Source organism: Sus scrofa, chromosome 8 (genome assembly GCF_054392235.1).
Source record: "Sus scrofa isolate SSC_HxYL_T2T_F1_AM1 chromosome 8, Sscrofa_HxYL_maternal_Yorkshire_Landrace_v2.0, whole genome shotgun sequence".
NCBI classification, from domain to species: Eukaryota; Metazoa; Chordata; class Mammalia; order Artiodactyla; family Suidae; genus Sus; species Sus scrofa.
The window spans coordinates 80,491,188-80,515,940 of record NC_139390.1 but is presented as its reverse complement, the minus strand read 5'-3'; the positions used below and the strand labels follow the sequence as shown (position 1 = coordinate 80,515,940).

At 41.6% G+C, this 24,753-nt stretch overlaps 1 protein-coding gene across 2 annotated transcripts; it reads left to right on the top strand.

Annotated features, from left to right (window-relative positions):
- Nucleotides 1–15,654: 15,654 nt before the first annotated feature.
- NPY2R (neuropeptide Y receptor Y2) lies at nt 15,655–24,328 on the top strand. 2 transcript variants are annotated; one of them, XM_005666792.4, is made up of 2 exons: nt 15,655–16,201; nt 21,460–24,328. In XM_005666792.4, exon 2 carries the CDS (start codon nt 21,476–21,478, stop codon nt 22,628–22,630), a length of 1,155 nt encoding a protein of 384 aa, XP_005666849.1. In that variant the 5' UTR covers nt 15,655–16,201; nt 21,460–21,475; the 3' UTR covers nt 22,631–24,328.
- Nucleotides 24,329–24,753: the final 425 nt, after the last annotated feature.

Genomic DNA, 24,753 nt, shown 5'->3' with positions numbered 1-24,753 from the left:
TCTTTCTGACTTATTGCACTTAGTATGAGAGTCTCTAGTTCCATCCATGTTGCTGAAATGGCATTAGTTTGTCTGTTTTTTAATGGCTGAGTAAGATTTCATTGTGTATGTATACCACTTCTTCTTAATCCATTAATCTATTGCTGGACATTTAGGTTGTTTCCATGTCTTGACTATTGTGAATAAGGCTGCAGTGAACATAGGGTTGCACATATATTTTTTAATAAAAGATTTTGTCTGGATATATGCCCAGCAGTGGGATTGCTAGATCATATGGTAGTTCTATATTTCTGGGTTCTCTATTCTGTTCCATTGGTCTGTATGTCTGTTTTTGTACCAGCACCACACTGTCTTGAGTACTGTAGCTTTGTAATATTATCTGAAGTCTGGGAGAGTTATGCCTCCTGCTTGGTTTCCACACCCCCCTCAGGATTATTTTGACAGTTCTGGGTCTTTTCTGGTTTCATATAAATTTTTGGATTGTTTGTTCTAGTTCTGTGAAAAATGTCATGGGTAATTTGATAGGGATTGCATAAATCTGTAGATTGCTTTGGGTAGTATGGCCATTTTAATTATATGAATTCTTCCAATTCAGGGGAATGGAATATCTTTCCATTTCTTTGAATCCTCTTTAATTTCCTTGAATAATGTTTATTGTTCTCAGCATATAAGTCTTTCACTGCCTTGGTCAGGTTTATTCCTAGGTACTTAATTTTTGGGGGGGTTGCAATTTTAAAAGGTGTTGTATTTCTATGAATTTCCCTCTGAGCACTTCTTTTGTGGCATCCCATAGATTTTGAGTGGTTGTGTCTTCATTATCATTTGTCTCAAGGTATTTTTTAATTTCCTTCTTGATTTCCTCATTGACCTATTGTTTTTTTAATAGCATGTTGTTTCATCTCCATGTAGTCAGTTTTTTCTCATTTCTTTTCCTGTGGTTGATTTCTAGTTTCATGCCATTGTGGTTAGAGAAAATGCTTGAAATAATTTCTATACTCTTAAATTTGTTGAAGTTAGTTTTGTGCCCCAGTATGTGATCGATCCTTGAGAATTTTTCATGTACACTTGAAAAGCATGTATAATCAGATGTGTTCTTTTTTTTTTCTTTGATGTAATGTGAAAATAACAATTAAGTCTAACCTTTCTATTGTATCATTTAGGGTCTCTAATGTCTTATTGATTTTATTTCTAGAGGATCTGCCCATTGATGTGAGTGGAATGTTCAATTCTCCTATGACTATTGTATTCCCATCTATTTATCCCTTTATGTCCGTTAGTATTTATTATATATACTTCAGTGTACTATATTAGGGACAGATATATTGACAAGTGTAATATCCTCTTATTGAATGGATCCTTTTATCATTAAATAGTGTCCTTCTTTGTCTTTCTTTATGCCCTTTGTTTTAAAGTCTATTTTGTTTGATATGAATATAGCAACTCCTGCTTTTCTGTCTTTTCCATGGGCATGAAATATCTTTTCTATCTCCTCACTTTCAATTTATATATGTCCTTTGCCTTAAGGTGAGTCTCTTGAATACAGCATATTATAGGCTGTTGTTTTTTTTATCCAGGCTGCTACTCTATGTCTTTTGATTGGAGCATTCAGTCTATTGACATTTAAGGCAATTATCAATAAATAAATTTAAATTGCCATTTTAAATTTTGTTTTCTAGTTGATTCTATGTTTCTCCTTTGTTCCTTTCTTTTTTCTGGTTGGTGATTTTTCTTTTGTTTTATGCTTGTGCCCTCTTTTTTTCTTTTTTCTTTTAGTTTTTGTGAATGTAATGTTTGGTTTTGATTTGTAGTTCCCCTGTTTTTCAACTATGTTAATCCCTTCTTATATCTGCTTGCTTTAGCTTGATAGTCATATAGGTTCACACACATTCTAATAAAAAATGCTAAATTTTCTTACTTTTCTTACCCACATTTTATGATTTTTATGTCCATTTTACACATCTTCATTTTTTATCCTTTTTCTGTTCCTTGTGTTCATCATCACTTTTATAAGTCGTTTCATTTTTCCTTTTTGATCTGTATACTGGCTTATTTAGGTGATTAATTTTCAATTGTGATTTCCTCTATCCTGTATCTTCTTACTTCTTTCCTATTTAGAGGAGACATTTCAGTATTTCTTTTAGAATGGGTTTAGTATTGCTGTATTCTTTTAGTTTTTGTTTGTTGGAGAATTCTTTATTTCTCCTTCTATTTTAAATGATATTCTTGCTGAGTATTCTAGGTTGAATTTTTTTCCCTTTTTGAACTTTGAATATATTTTGCCATTCTCTTCTGGCCTGTAGGTTTCTATAGAGAAAGCTGTTAGCCATATGGGGGTTCCCTTATAATTAACTCTGTTTTTCTCTTGCTGCCTTTAGAATCCTCTCCTTATCTTTATTTTTGCCACTTTTACTGTAATATGTCTTGTTGTGTGTCTGTTTGGTTCAACTTGTTTGGGGCCATTTGTGCTTCCTGTATCTTGATATCTGTTTCCTATAGATTTGAAAAGTTTTCAACTGTAATTTCTTCAAATATTTTTCAATCCCCTTTTCTTTTTCTTCTCCTTCTGGAGTCCCTATTATGCATAGATTGTCCTGCCTTATATTATTCCATAGATCTCTTAAATTACTTTCATGATTTTTCATTTGATTTTCTGTCTGCTGTCCTAATTAGGTGATTGGGATTATTCTATATTCCAAGTCATTTATTCAGTCCTCTGCCTTCTTCATTCTGCTCTTCAGTGCCTTTAACTCAGCTTGTATCTCTGCTAATGAATTTTCTAACTTTTCTTGGCACTTCTTATATTTTCTAATTCCTTTCTAAAGTAATCTGCATGACTGTTCATATCTCCTTTTAATTCCTTCAATATCTTCACAATCTCCTTTTTGAACTTGCTCTCTGTTAGACTGCAGAGATTTCTTTCATTTGCTCCTTCAGGGGAATTCTCCTGCTCTTTTAATTGGGAATAGTTCCTGAGCTTCTTCACTTTTCCTATATTTTTCTTATTCTATGAGTTTAGGGAAAACAGCTACTGTGGGCTTGGAAGGATATTTAAATGCTAGAGTACCCCTGGGTACTTTTTTTTGGTGTGAGGGTAGCTTTTGTTTGGATGCTTCCTGCATCTTTCCCTAGTGGGTGCAGGCTGTTATCCCCTTGATATGGGGTGTGCTGGTGTAAGGCCTGTGGTTGCTACCAGGGAAATGGAGGCAATGGGCAGGGCAAGTAGCCAGTGCCTTGTTACTGGACCCTTGACAATGGCAAGGATCCACACAGTGGTAACCCATGCTACGCCTGGTTGCAGAACCCTGGGAAATGGCAGTGACCCTCAGGCAGGTATAGGTGGCACCCAGAGTGTTTGGCAGTGACAGCAGCAGAGTGTGTGCATTCCCAGTGAGAGCAACAGGTGGTGCTCCATTGCAGTGCCCTCCTCTGCACTGACCCTTGAGGTGACTGGGGCCACAGCTGGTATATGTTCACAGACCCCTAGTTGTGGCAGGCCATTTCCACCTGCCACCTGTAGCCTGCACAAATGGCACTCTGACTGGTGCAAGAGGCACCCTGTTGCCTATAGTCCTTGCAAGGGGTGCCCCACTGCTTATAGCCTGCACAAGAGGCACCTCGCCACCTGAGAGTCTGTGCATGTGCATACAAAGATATTCCTATGGCCTCTCAGCCCCTCCTCTTCTCACCCTCCCCAACAATGGCTCCTTGCTTTTCCTGTAGGCCCAGTCCTCCTGCTGGGTTCCCTCAGCTCTGGCACGCCATGCCCCAGGCCATGGTGCCCTGCTCCCTAGCCTCTCAGGCTGTCTCTACACAGCCAGTGCTAATCCTCTCCCCAGAGCTGACCTCTGGAGCCTGATCTCAGCACCTAGCCCCCACCCCAGCATCTCAGGTTTTGGTGTCTAGGAGACAGTGGTACTGATGGTCTGTGAAGCTCTTCCTCTCCGCTTTTCCCTCCTCTGTCCAGCTTCTGTGCTTTTCTCTGAGGCACTGAGGTACCCTCTCCATCTTGGCTGATCTCCCCATCAGTTAGGTGGCCTTCCAGGGTATGGATTCCTTTCTTCTTTCATGGCTCCCTCTCAAGAGTGAAGATCCAGTCCTGATTCTTTTTTTCCCCCCTTTTCTTTCTCTCTCTTTTTTTTTTTCCTTTTATTCTAACCAGTTATGTGGAGGGTTTTTTTTTTTTTTTTTTTTTTTTTTTTTTTTTTTTTTCTCTTTTTGAAGGTTTAAGGTCTTCTGCCAGCATTCAGTAGGTGCTCTGTGTAGATAATTTTACACATAGATGGGGTTTTTTGATGTTTGTGAGAGAAGGTGAACATTGCCTCTTACTCCTCCACCATATTGATCCTGCTTCTCACTAGATATTTCTATTTCACAAATTTAACCCCATTTTCAGAATTTAAATTTTATATGTAAAATCCATAATTCTCCATTAATTATCACATAATTTTTTAGCTGGAAGGGACTTTAAAAGTCTCGTATTGGAAAACTCTCACTCATTCTTTGAATCTTTGCTCAGATATTACCTCTAGTAAAGCCCCTTGAGTTTTCCCTGGGAAAATTAACCATGAACTTCTATAGATTAAATCTGTGGCTTGTGGACTTCTGTTGCTTTATCACTTTGCAACTTAGTTATTTTTCACACAGTCATCTCTTGAACTCGTTTATAAACATTTTAGGACAAGGATTATAATTTATTTATCCTTTACTCCAGGGCCTGGTAAAGCGGCTGGCATACAGAACACAGTAAATCTTTTCTAAACAAAAGGTTGTTTGGTAACTTTTAAGGCTCTTCCAGCAGCCATTTATGTTTGATGAATTTTAGAATCACCACTTTATGCATGACAGGATGGAAGCCATCATTCTCTAATAGCGAATTTCCTGGTAAAGCTTGTTAAGAAGTTTCACTTTGCATTTTCATGAAATGGTATTTCCAGCATTTTTAAGTTAAGGGTATTGTTGTGCTCTCAAATGATTTGCCTTAATCATGAAATTGTTAAATAATTTTGGATCACAAGTACTGTTGTTCAAAACAAGGCTAGTGTCCTATTTAAGACAGCTGGCAGAGAGGAATACACTGACTTCACTTGCTAAGATGGCCTGTAGACAGCACTTATAATTTTATATTTAACAGGGCATAGGAAGCTTGAGAGTTTGTGCTTCCTAGAACTTTCTAGAAGTCCAAGAGGTTTCCAATTATAATAAATTTTTTTTGTAATTGGAATAATAAAAATTTTTTGATAAATTTTTTTAAAATAACAAAACGTTCTTATGATTGCTTATGACCATTCCAATAATTTGTAATACCCAATTTAATATTCTTGATCTTGATGTTTCTAATAATTTTCTAAAACAAAAAAATCTATTTTTATTCTTAAAGCTCTACGCAGTTTCTCTATAGCTCTTGGTTCACTCTTAGAGTGTATTTGACATCACAAACAACACACACACACACAACCTCTTATATCTCAAAAAGAGCTGTTGAATTGCTTTCATGTTTTGTACAGTGTCATTGTTTTCAAATATCCACCAGTGAGTAACCAGGAACGTGTTAAAATTACTCAGATAAATGCAAGACCTCAAGAATGGCACAGCTTTTTAGATTGAAATTAGTGCAAAGTAAGTCATGCTCAACTCCAAACCCCAGGACAACTAGTCTTTTCTAGACTTAATCTCTGGGCTTGAGTAAGGAGAGGAAGTCATTGAGGTTTTAGAAGGGAAAGGAAAGAGGTTGACCTAATATTTCCCGCATGTGGAGACTAAGTCATTGTAGTTTTGCAATCACCTGGAATGTCTTTATAGGAGTGAGGGCTCATTTTCAGAAGGTATGAACAAAAGAGAAGTAAGGAAAGAGTAGCATTTAAGAAATGTGGTGTCTGAGAGTGAAGATGTAATGGAAGCGATTACACAATCAGGTAAAGGTACTGAATTGACATGTAGGGGGAGAAGGCAAGATGCCTACTCGATAGTAATTGCTAACATTTGCTGAGAAGCTACCTGAGCCAGCCATAGCACTCTGCCACGCTAGATTCTCCACCTATGCTGTCCCATCTAGGAATCTTTGCAACAGCTTTGTAGGTTTACATCATTAACTGTTTTCCAGATGAGGGGTATGAGGGCCTGGAGAACTTGCCCAGGCAATTTGTCCAAAAATGGATGGTTAATATGTGGCATAACAAGTATTTGAATCCAAGTAGGCTAACCCCAGCCTTTTCACACCTAACCACTAGGCTGCAGCTGCCTCTCCCTTACATGTGTGAGTGAGTACTTATGCAAGGCACAAGCAGGAATTAACTGTGGAAATATGGACTTGAAGGAAGAGTGAACTCCAAGGAGGACTGGAAGGATTTGCATCCCTGGGTCAGGGTCATGGGTCTCCTGAGCAGTTTAGGAATGCCGGCTTTTCTTAACAGTGGAGAAGGATAACAAGAGGAGATGAAGGAGAAGGAAGAGGTGTGCTCAGAATTCTCTCTAAGAGAGATGAGCCCTAACTGGGCAAGGTGGGGATGGAGCAAGGAATAGGGAATGGAGAGAGATGGAGAAGACAGTTTCAAATACCCTGTGTAAAGCTAAATTAACTGGTTAGCAGGAGGGATAGGTGGAAGACTACCTTTCCATACCTCCCCATACAAACAGAGGGACATCAGAGATGTATTGACATCTCTGTAGGAAGCAGTGTGGACGATGCAGATGGTACATGGTGGCAGCTACATCAGACCCAGGGCTGCCTCAGGGTCTCAAGATCAGGTTGAGGAGATGAGTCTCCATCACGTAGTAAAATAACCATATAGACAAGTACAATTCAAAATATTACAAGGGGGTTAAGAGCTCTCTTATAGGCAAATTTGACCTGCTGAGCATGAGGGGCTGTTTCCCTAAGGAACTAGTCTCTGACTTCTAACTTGGAATTTAATTAAGTGAAGAGATAGGTCCCTAGAAATTTATACTGGTTAATTTTATATATATATATAAATATATATTGGCTGCACCCATGACTTATAGAAATTCCCAGGCCAGGGACTGAATCTGAGCCACAGCTGCTACCTACACTGCAGCTGCTGCAATGCCCAATCATTTAACCCACTGCACTGGGCTGGGGATAGAACCCACACCTCCGCAGTGACCTGAGTCACAGCAGTCAGATTCTTAACCCACTGCACCACAGTGGGAACTCCTATATATACAAGTAATTTTACTGGAATTCCCTCATGGCTCAGCGGGTTAAGGATCTGGCATTGCCACGTCTGTGGCTTTGGTTACAGCTGTGGTGGTGGATTTGATCCCTGGCCCAGGAACTTCTGCATGCCACGAGCACAGTAAAAGAAAAACAACAATAATAAAACAAGGACCAAAACCCAAAAGCCAAACAAACGAAAAAGCCAAATAATTTTGTCTATGGAAGCAAAATGTATTATAACATAACATCTGTGTGAACAATGGGAAATGCAAAAGTGCTCAGCAGTTTCTGAGACACATAAAATGTCTGAATAATTCAGATAAAATTCTCTCTCTGCCGTTCTTTCTTATTTATTTATTTGCCTCTTTATTTATTGGCATATGAGGTAATGTCCCTCTAGATTAGCGCTTGTCAAAAGTAGATACATACTAGAGCTTCTGTCGTGGCTCAGAGGTTAACGAGCTCAACCAGGATCCATGAGGATGTGGGTTTGACCCCGGGCTCACTCAGTGGGTCAAGGATCTGGCACTGCCATGAGCTGTGGTATAGGTCACAGATGTGGCTTGGATCCTGTGCTGCCGTGGCTGTGGTTTAGGCCAGCAGCTGTAGCTCTGATTCAGCACCTCATCTGGGAACTTCCATATGCCATGGGTGTGGCCCTATTTAAAAAAAAAAAAGTGGATACATATTCATCAACGATAATAGAAAAAATCATAAAATATAAGAAGCATAATTTTATGAAAAAAATAAAAAATAAAAAATAACCCCCACACACAAAAAAAATGGGGAGATTGTTAATTGCCGAGTGTACCTTTTACCCCAAGAGTTTCCTTCAGCCCAAGTGTCTGGGGTGGAGTTCTGGATCCTGCACTGTTACGAGGGACCTCAGACGATTCTGATGAAGGGAACTCTAACATCACAGTTTGACAAAAATAGCCCAAGGTTATATAATTGTATTCCACGTTTGTATTTTCTCCACCATACTTATCTGAATATAATCCCAGTATCCTAGGCTACGACATATAATCCACTTAACAGAAGGCAACATTTACATTTTTTGTACACTTTTCGCTTGACAGGTAAATTTAATTCAGTAATTGGTGACTCCAAACAAAACAATTTCTTTATCAGATTTCAATGTGCCAGCAAACCAAGAGCGAGATGAATGAATCAGTCTAAAGCCTTGCTATAGCTTTTTTTATACTGCCACGAAATTCCATAAATCAAAAAGATGCCAGAGGACAGGATTGTTAGACTATAAATTTCTATAACATTTGTTCTTAGTTATTAATGTTGAAAGAATAACTCGGTGACGATAAAATGTGGAATAAATCCCGGGAAATGAAATTTTTATTTGAGTGTGGTCTGGATGTTAAGTGATTAAATTGAATGTCTTGGTAATTATTTCCAAGAATTCAACAAAAGATTCTGAATATATCACCGGATCCGTGCCTGATAATATGGTTTTTAGAAGGTTATTTCCAGCAGAAAAAATGCTATCCCAGTGTGGGGATAGCACTGAGAAAAAAAAGCTGAGAAGATTTCCATCTAGGTTTACAGTGAGTTGTTACTTCCCCCACAAAACACTCCCCTGATTCTACACACCCCACAACACTCACAAACAAAAACAAAAACTAAACATTCCTGCCTTGCAGCCCCAAATCTATTAAGTCAGAGTCTACCAGAGAATCTCAGTCTGCTTAGAGTACTCCTTTTTCTTTTTTCTTTTTGTTTTTAGGGCTGTACCTGTGGCATATGGAAACTCCCAGGCTAGGGGTTGAATCAGAGCTTCAGCTGCTGGTCTACACCACAGCCACAGCAATGCCAGATCCAGCCCATCTGCGAGCAGATCCTTAACACACTGAGTGGGGCCAGGGATGGAACCTGCATCCTCAGGGATTCTAGTCAGGTTCTTAACCCACTGAGCCACAGCGGGAACTCCCTGCTTCTTTATTTAAAAGTCTGCATACCCTCAGTGGACTAGAGATAGCCAGTGACCAGTCTGTGTCATTTGTCTTGTGTGGACATCATCTGGCATAGTGCCAAATTAGACACACAGTAAAGATTGTTGATAGGAATTGTAATAAAATGTTTATGTGGGTTTTGTATAATTCCCTTTTTACGACAAAGACTAGTGAGTCCTTAATTAATCCTGCTAGTGTTACTCATGTTTGAAATTTTTGCTTTAAATATGCCATTTCACCATCTCCAGAATAACACATAAAAATCATACTTAAATATTTGATTTCTCATCTCTCAAGATATAGCAATATTAATTCAGTGTAAGAGAGAGCTTTGATTTTACTTGTACTTTTTTTGGAGAAAAATTTAAATTTAAATTTGAGTGTATGATTCAAAAAATATATATCAAATTATGTCTCTATATGCTATAAGGATAAACACTAATTAAATAAAACTGATATTTCTAAAAGGGTACATGTTTCCTCTTTAGCCATGGGCCTCCTGTGCATGTTTCAGATAATCCAATGAAAATTTGCCTTGATTAAATTATGAATTCCACATAAAAATGTCCCTTCCTTTGTTCTATGTTAAAATTTGAACTGTGAATAATTTGCATTTAAATATCTTCCTAGATTTGGTCCTTTGCCACTCTCAATATCCATTTGGATGACCCCTGAAAGATAAAAATCTCAGCAAAACGGTACATACGTTGCTTGCAATCCTACTAATTTTGAATCTTTAATTAAAAATTCAAAACAAAAATGAAAGCCCTATATCCACAGAAATACAAAACACAGCAAAAGATATTTAAGCCCAGTTTAGTATTTAGTGTACATTTCACTTTGAATGACTAGCTGCTTTTCTTCAATGAGACACCTGTCTACATAATAATCTACACACAAGGACTGTAAGAGAATCCACCCATCAGCTAGGTGAAATTCCCTGTCTGGTTTCTGGGACATTCAGACACTTACTGGTCCACTTGTTCCAAATGAACTGAGTTTGTAATGAAGTAGAAGAAAGTAGAACAAGATTACCTTTTCATCAGAACAAGCATGATTAGACTGGCTAGTTTTTAAAAAGGGAGGCTAATTGAAAAAACTGTTACACTTTGGGTTTTTTTTTTTTTTTTTTTTTTTTTTTGGTCTTTTTAGGGCCACACTCGTGGCATATGGAAGTTCCCAGGCTAGGGGTCGAAGCAGAGCTATAGCTGCTCGTCTATAGCACAGCCACAGCAATGCAGGATCCGAGCCATGTCTGTGACCTACACCACAGCTCATGGCAACTTGACGGATCCTTAACCCACTGCAAGAGGCCAGGGATCAAACCTGCGTCCTCATGGATGCTAGTCAGATTCGTTTCCACTGAGCCAAGACAGGAACTCTCAAAAAGCTATTACACTTGCAACTTCATTTACATAAACCAGTCTCTTTTCCTATGTCTATTTGATACAACCTCAGACCTCTATCGTATCTGTTCAGATATTAATTTACCTCCCACTGTGCCTTTCCTGCCTGAGAAGAAAGGTAGACACAGATCTCATCAGAAATATATCTACAAACCGACTGAGAATCAACAGTATAGCCAAATAGCATTAGCATACCATAATTTTTCTTTTTTTTTTTTTTGTCTTTTTAGGGCCGCACCCACGTCATGTGGAGGTTCCCAGGCTAGGGGTCGAATGGGAGCTGTAGCCACCAGCCTACACCACAGCCACAGCAATGCAGGATCCAAGCCATGTCTGCAACCTACACCACAGCTCACGCAAACGCGGGGTCTTTAACCCACTGAGCAAGGCCAGGGATCAAACCTGCACCCTCATGGATGCTGGTCAGATTCATTTCCACTGAGCCACGATGGGAACTCCTCCATAATTTTTACTATAGGGGAATGTTATGGAAACTTTAAAGAGAATGTCTGTAGGAGGGACTTAATAAACCTAAGGAAAAATAAGAACTAAATTTATTGAACATTTCAGTGAAGCAAGACAGTTTCAAATATACTAAACACTATATAACAGCAGTTAATTCATATTATTAATATTTCCTAACCAGGGACTTGTTATCAGGCTTTGCCTTTTCAGTCCAAGAAGTTAAATACATTATTTTATAAAAGCTAATAAGCTTCGCTGAGCTTCTTACGTGCCTGGGTTTAAAGAATTCCTCTGGGTGGGCTTTCTGCCCTTTCTCTTTCTGTCATCTGCTCTTCTTCCCGTTCCTTGGCTGGGGTCCTGATTCATGGAACTTATCTCTTCCTCCTTCGGAAAGCAGCTTCCCAATTCCAGCTACAACACATTGTTCCTTTCTGATGGGATTTAAGGTAGGGTTGTATGGCTCGAAGGCTATTTAATATAATAATCTCTCAGAAAACCCTGACATTAGGGTGAAAAAGAAAAACCACCTAGCTGTCTGGCAGAGATAAACCAGGAGGACTTTCCTCCAGGCATCAAAACATACTTGTTCATTTTGGTACTTCACTGAAAAAATGAAAAGTTGGGTTTCGTTTGCCATATTCCAAATGATTAGGCATGGGCACCCATTGGACAGTGCAAATACACAACACTGTCATTATTCCAGAAAGTATTCTGACAACATTGTTTTAGGTAATTTTTCCTTCTTTGTTCTTTTGACAATGGGTATAAGTTAATTTTGTAATCAAAATAACAATGAAACTATTTCTATCTTGGAGGAAGCATCCTTGTCCTCAAAATAAATCTAAACTGAAAGAAATTTATGTCATGATTTACTTTATCTAAAAGATATGTATGGAAGTTCCCATCGTGGCGCAGAGGTTAACAAATCTAAGAACAATGAGGTTGCAAGTTCGATCCCTGGCGTTGCTCGGTGGGTGAAGGATCTGGTGTTGCCGTGAGCTATGGTGTAGGCTGAAGACGCAGCTCAGATCCTGGATTGCTGTGGCTGTGGTGTGGGCCGGCCGCTATAGCTCCAATTCGATCCCTAGCCTGAGAATTTCCATATGCCTCAGGTGCAGCACTAAAACAAAACAAAACAAAACAAAACCCCATAAATAAATAAATAAATAAACAAACAATATGTATCATATGTGGTCTTCTACCCTAACATTATCTAACCTTTTTTTTAAGTCAAGAACGTCTCTGAAATTCCTCATTCTATTGATCTAAAATATTGAATTTTTCAGTTTTTCACCATGTCAGAGTCATGGTGAAAAACCGAGTCTCCCTCAGTCACTCAGAGACTATTTCAGAGTCTTGTTCTGGCTGAACATATACCCAACCAGAAATGGGAAAGGAAATTACTTATTTAGCAATTCATGTGTGACTACCTTCCTTTTATATTTACCTGCACTAGGGAATGGTCTCTTGGTAGGGAAAATGGTAGGAGAGTCATGTTTTGGATATTTTAGGAGGTTTGTCAACTATCACATACAATTTCAGAGGCTACACTATTGGAAGCCCATAAGCCAGGCTGCAGATACCCATCTATCCATCTACAACCCCCCCATCTGTATCTCCTTATTTATTTATTTTATTTGTTTTTTATTTTTTGGTTTGCACATATCTGGGCCCCCTAGGGGTCTGACTTTTTAAAAATTAACTTCCTTCATTTAAAATTTGGAGGATTTTTAAGAAAATGGATTTTTTCCTTTTAAAATATCAGATCTGGGAGTTCCCACTGTGGCTCGGGGAAACAAGGCCAACTGGTATCCACGAGGACATGGGTTTGATCCCTGGCCTCACTCAGTGGGTTAAGGATCCGTCGTGGTGGTGAACTGTGGTGTAGGTTGCAGATGCGGCTCGGATCCCTGGTTGCTGTGGCTGTGGCACAGGCTGGCGGCTACAGCTCCAATTTGACCCCTACCCTGGGAACCTCCATATGCAAGAGGTGCAGCCCTAAAAGACAAAAAAAAAAAAAAAAAAAAAAAAAAAAAGAAAAAAAGAAAAAAATCAGACCTGACAATACTGGATCTAGATTTTTGCAGGGCAGCTCAGTGGGGTCTGAGACGCCATCTCCTTCTTCAGAAGAGGGCTGTGCTTTTGTGTCGTCTGATGTGTGATATTCCCACCACTCCCTCAGTCTCCCCCAGCCTAGCCTGCTGGCATATTTATATCATCAACCCTAGCTATACAGGCATCTGAATTTGAGTCTGCTGCCTCTTTGAAGAGGTTAGATGTGAAACTGGCCGAGGAACTAAATGATTTGACACAAGACAATCAGGCAGTAACCATCCTTTCCTTTCTCCAATTATGTTTATATATATATTTTGTCTTTTGTCCTTTTAAGGCCACACCTGTGGCACATGGAGTTTCCCAGGCTAGGGGTCTAATCAGAGCTGTAGCCGCCGGCCTATGCCAGAGCCACAGCAACGCCAGATCTGAGCCACGTCTGCGACCTACACCACAGCTCACAGCAACGCCGGATCCTTAACCCACTGAGCGAGGCCAGGAATCGAACCCTCAACCTTATGGTTCCTAATCAGATTCATTTCCGCTACCCCATGACGGGAACTCCCTCTCCAATTGTATTAATCAATATTTCACCCCCACTTCCACCACCATCAGTGTCTTGATGGAGTTTATTGGCATTCATCAGAATGGCTGTTATCCTACAGAGTATATGTTCATTAAAAGGTATTAATTAGCCCTTGATGCACAAAATAATGTCCTGAGTGAATTGTCAGAACTATTCTTGTTGACATGGCACACAATAAAGCAACTTTAATTTCCAGGTATCAGTTTCTCATGCAATTCTGTTCTTTACTGGAAGGCAGTAATCAAAGAGATCATGCAATCCTATCTGGATTGCTGACTAAAAATTCATGTGGAACTACACGAATCTGCTAAAACACATACTTGTCCATAAGGGAGTGAGACAAATATTTGTATATGCCTGCCAAGATGCTTTTGAAAGACACTTTTAAAAGGGGGCAAACTCGTTTTGTGCAATCTATGTCACTGAAATCAGTTGACTCCTCCAAAACAGTTACTCAGAAGGACAGCACTCATCTGTTTCCCTAGATATTTATTTGTGGGATTGTTGTTTTAAGTCACTCCCACTCTTCTAAAGTTACAGCTCACTGGTGCAAATGTATTAAGATGCATGGAACCTGCTGCAGAAAATAGGTGTTTGAACAAGGACTGTTTCACCAAGGTTAAAAACAAAAAATGGGCAAAAATATTTTAAGTGGAGGAGTTCCTGTTGTGGCGCAGCAGAAATGAATCCGACTAGAAACCATGAGGTTGCAGGTTCCATCCCTGGCCTTGCTCAGTGGGTTAAGGATCCAGTGTTGCCGTGAGCTGTGGTGTAGGTCACAGCTGGGCTCAGATCTGGCGTTGCTGTGGTGTAGGCCAGCGGCAACAGCTCCGATTAGATCCCTAGCCTGGGAACCTCCATACGCCCGGTGTGCGGCCCTAAAAAATAAATAAATAAATAAATAAAATAAAGACGAAAAAATATATATATTTTAAATGGAGCTGCCTAGAACATCTTGGATATTTCCACTTCTATGTATTTTTGTTTCTTGGTAATTGAAAAGCACAAGCTGCTTTGTTTTATCCATAATTTCTGTTCTTCCCCGTGGGCACAGTTCTACATTAGCCAGATCAATTTTAAATCAGGCTGAGAAAAGATGCCTGACATATGTAACACTCTCAGGGTTCCGGCAAAACCTTATAGATTGAAACTCCATGCTCCTGAAAAGAGGACTTAACTAATACCTTGGAGAGTATTTTTTGAAAAGTTTAATCTTTTAATCTTTTTAAAAAAAAAAAATTTCACAGAAATTCCAAGTGAAGCCATATGACCATCCCCATTTCAGAAATGTAGAGACTGGGAGTTCCCAACAACACAGCTGACTAGTAACCATGAGGCTGCGGGGTCCATCCCTGGCCTCGCTCAGTCGAGTAAGGATCTGGAGATGCCCTGAGCTGTGGTATAGGTTGCAGACGCGGCTGGGATCCTGTGTTGCTGTGACTGTGGCACAAGCTAGCAGCTGTAGCTCGGGTTCGACCCCTAGCCTGGGAATCTTCAGGAGGGTGCGGCCCCAAAAGGAAAAAAGAAAGAAAAGAAATGCAGAGACCAATGCACAGACGCTAAGCCCCAGCACAGGCTCTCTGAGGAAAGACTTTGGTTTTCAGTTTCCCTAGTTTGATGGGCTCTGCTGCCCCCTCTAAAAATGAACAAGGGAAAGAGAGATGCGGCTGAAAACTGCAAGAAGGAATGGCTCTGAATTAAGAGTTTCTGAGAGGAATACCAAGGAAAGAGACCTCGCACCTTTGTTGACCCTGCAATCCTGTTTTGCTGGGATGTACTAACTCAGCCCGCTCGGCTCCAGGCATAGCGAGCAGAGGACATTGCCAGGAGGACACGAGTGCCAGAATTCAGGAGGCACCGTGCATCGTGGCACCAGCAGCTTAGTTCGCGACCAAAGAGCGAAAGATCAGAAAGTCAGCTAACTGGATAAAGCCAGATTGGGGGTGGGGACGGGGGTGGGGGTTGGTGACCCTTTGCTATTTTTCTTCCTATTCTAGCTTTTGCTCCAAGCGGAAGCGCACACCACGCCGGCTGCCGGTTTTGAATCCGAATGCGCACTACCCAACTTGTAAACTGTCCGCAGACACCTGTTCAGGAAATTGCTGATCGTGGGCGACAAGGGCGACGAGAATCTGAAGTCCCTTTACCTTCTGTTGGAAAGCAGCGACCGCCCAGTAGGAGTTGCACCAGCGCCCTGCTCTCCAGCCCCGGCTGAGGGTTGGTCCACCGCGCGCAATTGTGCGGCGCATTTCCGTGGTTCTGCGCCGGTCCAGCTCCCCACCTCTGCTCCTACAAGCAAAAAGGGAAACATCTCCTGGTTGGAGTTGTGAGCTCTTCCAAGCCCCTCCAAGTGGCAGGGTCTCTGCCTCCCAGGTCGTCCTCCAGCCAGCTCGAGGGCTCCTCTCGTCCGCAGCGCCAGCCCCTGGGACTCCGCGCCTTCGCCCTCGCCCCTGCCTCTCCCCGGCAGATGCGGTGAGCCCAGCGGGAGCCCCGGGGTCCTTAGCCGATCGGAGGAGCGAAGAGCAAAGAAAGGGGCTGGTGGAAAGCAAAGGAGGTAAGAGTGGTGTCAACGCCCTGAGTATCAAACTTGGGAGATCCGGGGGAGAAGCGCTGGCGGTGGGGACCCGCGAGGGGGCACTGGGCAGAGTCCCGCTGAGTGTGCTCCAAGCTTTCTGGGCGGAGAGGCGGACTCCTTCTCCCTCGCACGGAAACTTCCCGTCCAGCCCTCTCTTGTTTCAGGACCCTGCACGCCCCCCGCCCCCTGCCCCGCACCTGTTTCTTCTTCTTGGAGGGAGGGGTTTGCCTCTCTCCTCCGGAGCCTCTGGTCCCCACCCGCTTCCCCCGCCGCGGATCCTAGGTTCGCATTGCCAGGCGGACGCGCCCTCTCCCTCCTTCCGATGCGCAGCTGCCTTGCGCCCTCGGAGAAGACGGAACTGGGGCCTTCCAGTATCTGCTCTGGGTGGGCGGGCTGGGTAATCTGCAGACTGACCCGAGGCACATGTCTGGCTTCGACTTCTCCGCAGAAACGCGAGGCCAGGTCAGTAAGTCCTCACTCTGATTCACCCTCTGGAAACGAAGCTTTCGGGTCCTTGGGAGAGGGATGCGGGAGGTCCCCCTGAGTGCAGAGGTTTGCTCCTCTTTTAGGCCAAGTCCGGGCATTGTGGGTGATACCGTACGCACTTTCTGGTTCCCCACCTGCAGGGCTCACGCCCCTGGTAGGAGCATATGGTGCACACAAAAAAAGGCAAAAGGAAAAGCCTTTTGGTACTTGGGACACGTCATGTAAATTCAGTGACATGAAATACACAGTGCTGTTTTCAAAGGTCAGAGACTGAAATACACAGAAAAGAGACATCCCCTATGGCCTTGGTGACTTATATTCAACCTTCTACTTATCAGGCAAACAGAAATGTCTTGCACGGAGCATTCTTGGATGTCCAGACCTTCTCTCTCCAGGACTAACAGATAAGACATGTGGCACACTTTCTGAGATTCTTTTTCCCTGGAAAAAAAAAAAAAAAAAAATCCTGGAAGGTTTTGTGATTGGTAAGATGTTAAGTTTTACTGAGACCAACCTGTGACAATAAGAACACTGTTGCAAAAAGCCCCACAAATTTAAATATGGAGTCAAAGCATAAACTGGTTTCTCACTCAGATCATTTGAAATTCTTCAAATCTCCAAAAACAGGAAAAAAAAAAAAAAAGCTATTGTCCTGCTCTACAAAGAAATAGTTCTATAGCAGAATCTCTAAAGATTCGCTAGTGCAACTTCTTAAAAGAACAGTGCAAATGCTTCATTTTGACCTTATTTCAAGGAAAGAGTTCTCCCCCCTTTTCTATTTATCTTTTAATTTTTGTGTTTTTGAGTTTTTAATGGGAGAATTACCTCTCTTTTCCTTTTCCACTTTTCCAGAAATGCAGTCATAAAATGATGCATTCTCTGGGTAAGGCTCTGACCTGGCTGAGGGCCAGTCCTGTACTTGAGAACAGCTGTTGGAATCCACATATTAACAGCTTGTAGACCAATACCGTAGAGAAGCTGTTCAAAAAAGGAATAAAGAAAATGAGATTGAAAGGAAAAAGCAAAATAAGTTAATAAATCAGATATCCTCCTAATAACCTTCTCTCTGAAGCTTACTCTATATTTCGTTTGCTGCAAACCTCAAACTCAGTCCTCCTAGAGTCATGTCAGTTCTGTTAATGACTTGTCAGGATTAACTAATTGTACTCTGTAAAGTCTCTTTTTTAGTCTAAGGGAAACAGAAGGGCCCATGAAATATACACTCCAAGATTTGAAAGGTTAGTTTCCATTTTCTCTAATCACTGAAGAACAGAGGCAGATGCAAAAGGGGGCCTTGGGCCCTTGGAATGTTCTATTTGAAATTTATGCAGAGAAAACTAGAATATATCTGTAAAGCAAATGTGAGTACAGGAAAATCCTTGCAAAAATAAGCAACTGTCAATGTGTGTGTGTGTGTGTGTGTGTGTGTGTGTGTGTGTGTGAATGAGTGATAAGCCCTTGAGATAGAAAGTTTCCTTTTGATTGGATACTGACTGATAATTTTTAATGTTCTAATCAGGGATTGATTTAGATTTAAAAAGGGATCTGGAACAACTTTCTTGTAGAGGTGGTTACCTGATTAAGAACAAGAAAATAGCACAGGGATGTCCTATCAGAGCAAGGATCCTATATAGGCAGTTATCTTGAGTAAAGGAAAGGATAAAAATTGTTACTTTGTATTTTGCTGACCTCAATTATTTAGTAAAATTGGGCTTTCCATTAGCTTTATATTTCCTAAGATTTAAACAATGGGTAGAAACAAGCCAGTCTCTGTCCTGAAAGAGATGGTTGGGGTGGGGCAGCTGGAGGAAAACAACTGTGGTGTGGCAGGTATTACAGCATTAGAAGTGAGCACAGGTAGTTGGGGTGACAGAACAGGGAGGGCAGAGAGACCTGAGAAAGGCGTCATGTTGCTGGAACTGGGAGTCGTTCCGTATGACGGAAGCATATGATATATCCTGAGATGTCCAGAGAGTTGAAAGCAGAGTTGAGTTCAAGGAGAGCATCGGCTGTCATACAGTGGAGTTGGGCTTTTCTTCGTGTCACTGTGTGTGCAGCACCAGCAGTGGGAGAGCAAATTCATTAAAGCGTCTGTGCATGGGATCAGCAGATCATGCAAAGTGAGCCTACTCAAGAAGTAAAAGAGAAGGTACTGAATGCAGAAAACAGGTTATACAAGTGTTGGAAGGCAAGCAGAGGATATTAAAAGAAAAGAAGAAGAAAGTGAGCAGGAGAAAAGGATGTTGAGGCCACAAGAGATCAGTAAGAGCAAGAAGTTGTGACTACACCCAGCTAGAAGGATGCAGAGAGAAGCCAGTGTGACCGAAGCCAGGACCACGGCTGGAAACAAAATCACTGCAGGCCAGTCCTGCGGGACCTAGCCCCAGAGGGCCTGATGAGGCACTGCCCAGAGGAGAGAGGGAGGGAGAAGAGATGCTGGCTTCTCCCTTCCTCCTCATTACCCGCCAGTGCCTCCTGTTGGCCAGACCCAGCCAGCATCCCGGTGCCTTCAGAGCCTGAAAATAGAATCTGCAAGAGTCGGCCTTCCAGGAGCAGGGGGAGAAACAGAGCTGGCCACACAGGCCTAGCTAAGAATTGTCTGTGGGCTGAATATGAATCACCTACCATGTAAGATGAGATTATGATGAATGCAAAATTCATTTAAAAGCGGTTATGAAGTAATGGTGGCAGCCTTTTGTCATTCTCAGTCTATTCAGAAAGCCCTACCATTGTGATGTTGGGCTCTGGATGCGTTGGGGGTTTTTGTGGCCGTGCCTGCAGCATGTGGCAATTTCAGAGCCAGGAACTGAACCTGCGTCATAGCAGTGACAAAGCAGGATCCTTAATCTGCTGAGCCACTCCCAGATGTTTGGGAGGTCACTCCCAGATGTTTCTATAGACTTGAAAAAGTAGCTTTGTATTAGAAACTGATATATTGTTTGAAGCAATATGGAGATTTTGAGGACGTGAAATGATCACATTTGAATATCAGGAAGACTCTGAATTTCAGAAAGTCTCCATTTTAGGCTCTGTTCAGTAGATGTTTTCAAGTAGGGACACCATCCATTGTCTTTTTTTCCCCAGCACAAACCCTTGTTTCCGACTTTGGTTTTAAAATGCTTGCTGAGTGCATGCTTGAATAAGTATAAATATCATGAGGGCGGAGCCACTCCTGGCATTTAGTAGATGCTCAATTATATCAACTGAATGAATGAGGAAAGAAAGAAAAGAAAAAGTGAGCAGGAGGAGAGAAAGGGACTTAGGTTAGATGATTATTAGAGTAATTATGGTAAGATATCAAGAAGGACAAAATAAATGTGGTAGAAATAAGTGTATCTGGGAGTTCCCACTGTGGCTCAGTGGGTTAAGCCCCCATAGGGGGCTAGTATCCATGAGGATGTGGGTTCCGTCCCTGGCCTTGCTCAGTGGGTTAAGGATCCAGCATTGCCGCAAGCTGCAGTGTAGGCTGCAGATGCAACTCGGACCCAGCTTTGCTGTGGCCATGGTGTAGGCCTCCAGCTGCAGCTCCAATTTGACCCTAGCCTGGGAGCTTACATAGGGTTGCAGGTGTGGCTGTAGAAAGACAAACAAAAAAATTAAGAGGATCCACTGGAAGAGTTATGTAAGAGTAGTATGAGGGCCTTTTTAGATATGGGGGCTAAAGGAGATGAAAAAGCCTAGCATGCTTCCTTGTTTCTTAACTTCACGTGGCTTACTTAAGTGAGCATAGCATGGACTGAAATAGGAGAAAAAGAAGGGACATTCTGGGGCAGGGAGGGGCGATTGGAGAAGGAAAGTGTTAGAACTTTTGTATTTAGGGGTTAGAGAGAGATGAAATTCAGATTGGACATATTTCCATATAGTTCCTGTGTAGGATCCTGCTATATGTCAGGTAGAAAATTTATCTCAGATCATAAAAAAAAGCAACTCTTCTACACAGGCTACCTTCTTTTTGTTTTTGTTTTTGTTTTGTCTTTTTTTTTTTTTTGTCTTTTTTTGCCATTTCTTGAGCCGCTCCAGTGGCATATGGAGGTTCCCAGGCTAGGGGTTGAATCAGAGCTGTAGCTGCCGGCCTACGCCAGAGCCACAGCAATGCCAGATCCGAGCCAAGTCTGCAACCCACACCACAGCTCATGGCAACGCCAGATCCTTAACCCACTGAGCAACGATGGGAACTCCCAGGCTACCTATTTTTAACACTAACCCCTACAATAGGACGATGGCTGTAAAACATTTTTTGGCTCGGTTTACCTTATATATTTTATACTCCTAAAGCCAAAACACCAGGCAAAAGGTTTTTATTATCTGTCTCTTTTCTGTGCAATTTGTTGCTATATTTATAAATATTAAAAAGTCAAGCTATTGAAGGAAACTTTCTTATCTACTTTAAAATTGAAGTGATGAATTTATAGCAGACATAAAAATAATTGATCATGTTTCTAATATCCATCTCACTTAAGATGGATTGAATCCATTTGGTACCATTCACGTTAGAGTTACATCTGTACTATCGTGCTGCATGTTGTCATCATCATAGACATTTCAGGGACCTGATTTAATTCATCCACATTTGTGAACAGACTAATGAAAGGGTCTGTTTATTAAAAGGTTCTACTGTGTCCAATTTAGAGCTCAGAGGACAGGCACTTCGAGCCCAAAACCAAAATGAAACCAATCCATTTGTGTCATCCTTTCACCATTGTGTTTTCCTTGTTCCATATTTGTTCTTTTTTTTTTTTTTTACATTGTAGATTCTTGTGCTCGTTAATGAAAATGGGTCCGTTAGGAGCAGAGGCTGATGAGAACCAAACAGTGGAAGAAATGAAGATGGAGCCCTCTGGCCCAGGGCACACCACTCCTAGAGGCGAGCTGGCCCCTGACTCTGAGCCGGAGCTTAAAGACAGCACCAAGTTGATTGAGGTACAGATCATCCTTATACTGGCCTATTGCTCCATCATCTTGCTTGGTGTGGTTGGCAATTCCTTGGTGATCCACGTGGTGATCAAATTCAAGAGCATGCGCACAGTAACCAACTTCTTTATTGCCAACCTGGCTGTGGCAGATCTTCTGGTGAACACCCTGTGCTTGCCATTTACACTCACCTACACCTTAATGGGGGAGTGGAAAATGGGTCCTGTCCTATGCCACTTGGTGCCCTATGCCCAGGGCCTGGCGGTCCAGGTGTCCACCATCACCTTGACAGTGATCGCCCTGGACCGGCATCGCTGCATCGTCTACCACCTTGAGAGCAAGATCTCCAAGCGAATCAGCTTCTTGATCATAGGCTTGGCATGGGGCATCAGTGCCCTGCTAGCCAGCCCCCTGGCCATCTTCCGGGAGTACTCACTGATTGAGATCATCCCCGACTTTGAGATTGTGGCCTGTACTGAGAAGTGGCCTGGCGAGGAGAAGAGCATCTATGGTACCGTCTATAGTCTTTCCTCCTTATTAATCCTGTACGTTTTGCCTCTGGGCATCATCTCCTTTTCCTACGCTCGGATCTGGAGCAAACTTAAGAACCATGTCAGCCCTGGAGGTGTGAACGACCACTACCATCAGCGGAGGCAGAAAACCACCAAGATGCTGGTGTGTGTGGTGGTGGTATTTGCGGTCAGCTGGTTGCCTCTGCATGCCTTCCAGCTTGCTGTGGACATTGACAGCCAAGTCCTGGACCTGAAGGAGTATAAACTCATCTTCACTGTGTTCCACATCATCGCTATGTGCTCCACCTTTGCCAATCCCCTTCTCTACGGCTGGATGAACAGCAACTACAGAAAGGCTTTCCTCTCAGCTTTCCGCTGCGAACAGAGGCTGGACGCCATTCACTCCGAGGTGTCCATGACGTCCAAGGCTAAAAAGAACCTGGAAGTCACAAAGAACGGTGGTCCCGATGATTCCTTCACAGAGGCTACCAACGTCTAAGGCCATAGCCATTGTGAAAATAAATGGATGAATTCTGACCAGAGCATCGAGCTGCTTGAGGAGAGTGTGCAGGTGTATCCTGATTTTCCATTTTAAGGAAGAAAGAGAGCATCGGAATGAAGCATCTGCAGTGTAATTCATGGAAAACTGGTTTTCTAGATAAAAACACTTGGATTCAAAGACAGGGCCACAGAAGTTTGCTTGCAGTTGCTTGGATGGTAGGTTGAATTATGAGTAAAAGCAGAGAGAAGTGCTTTTGACTCTTTCCCAGAAAGAGTGAGCAAGGAGCTAGCTTATCAGCATTGCGATGGGTAAAAAGTTGACTTGCAGATGACATTACGGGGTAGATTGGGGAGGATGTGTAATTCACCAACCCGCTCTCTGATGAAGTCTACCAATAGCAACGTCCCTAGAAAGCCAGACTCTATAGTAGTTTGGCTTTTTGTTATTCTTCTTATGGACAAAAATCATCAGAGAATATGCTGGAGACCAACTATTGGAAGGACTTTAAGGAAATAAATTAAATTTGCTATGTAATTAGTATTTCGGCAAATAGTGGGGAAAATCTTTACCACTGAGTTAGCCAATTGATTTTTGAAACAAAATGCACATTCATTGAAAAGTTTCTTCAACGCAGAATGGAAGGCTGAAATTCTCAGAGAAATGTAAACCATCATTTAACTTCTAGTTTCAAGTTGTCCCTGCTTTATATATATAGTTACTATTTAGCTAATGAGCCTGCAATGCAATACTTTCAATCATCGCTAATTGTTCTTTTACAACACATATTATTCCTATGTTGGAGCTGAATTTGTCCCCACTAAAATTATATCAGATTTGCAGATAGTTTTGTGGCATTGTATAATATTTGGTGGTTATTTGTAAGCAGTTTTTGCACAGGTATATACCTTTAACATGTTTACTGAGTGTTTTTTGTCTTCTTTGTTTTTTGAAATTCATCTTCCATGGACCCATTCATGATCATAAGACAATGTAATTTAAATGAAACCTATCTGCTAAGAACTATTAAAAACATTACGGAGTTCCCGTCGTGGCGCAGCAGAAACAAATCCGACTAGGAACAATGAGGTTGTGGGTTCGATCCCTGGCCTCACTCAGTGGGTTAAGGATCTGGCGTTGCCGTGAGCTGTGGTGTAGGTCGCAGACAAGGCTCAGATCTGGTATTGCTGTGGCTGTGCCGTAGGCAGGAGGCTACAGCTCCGATTCGACCCCTAGCCTGGGAACCTCCATATGCCGCTGGAACGGCCCTCAAAAAGACAAAAGAGAAAAAAATATTACATTCATTGCACTTTGAAAATGGCCTATATGGACCAATTTCAACATAAATTATTCTCCCCTCAAAATAATTGGTTATGTTTTTGGATAACTTATGAACATATATGTAATAAAATTTTACATATAAATAGGGGGACATAGATGCTATAGTACTTTTATTTTAAAGACAAATTTATTTAATTTAAATACAAAAATTTTATTATATTTATGGTTGTACAGCGATCATCACAATCCAATTTTACAGCATTTCCAATCCAGATCCCTGATCCATCCCCCCCCACCAACATGTCTCCTTTGGAAACCATAAGTTTTTCAACATCTGTGAGTCAATATCTGTTCTGCAAAGAAATCTGTAAAAAAATTGTATTTTTTTAGATTCCAAATATAAATGATAACATATGATGTTGGTGTCTCACTGTCTGACTAACTTCACTTAGCATGATAATTTCTAGGTCCATCCATGTTGCTGCAAAGGCCATTATTTCACTCCTCTTTATGGGTGAGTAATATTCCATTGTGTATATATGCCACATCTTTATCCGCTCCTCTGTTGATGGAAATTTAGGCTTCTTCCATGTCTTGGCTATTGTTTATAATGCCACAATGCACATTGGAGTACATATCTTTTCGAGTCATGGTTTTCTCTGGATAGATGCCCAGGAGTGGGATTGCTGGATCAAATGGTAATTCTATTTTTAGTTTTTTGAGGAATCTCCATATTGTTTTCCACAGTGGTTGCACCAATTTATATTACTACCCATAGTGTAAGAGGATTTCCTTTTCTCCATGCTCTCTGCAGCATTTATTGTAGATTTTTTGATGATGGC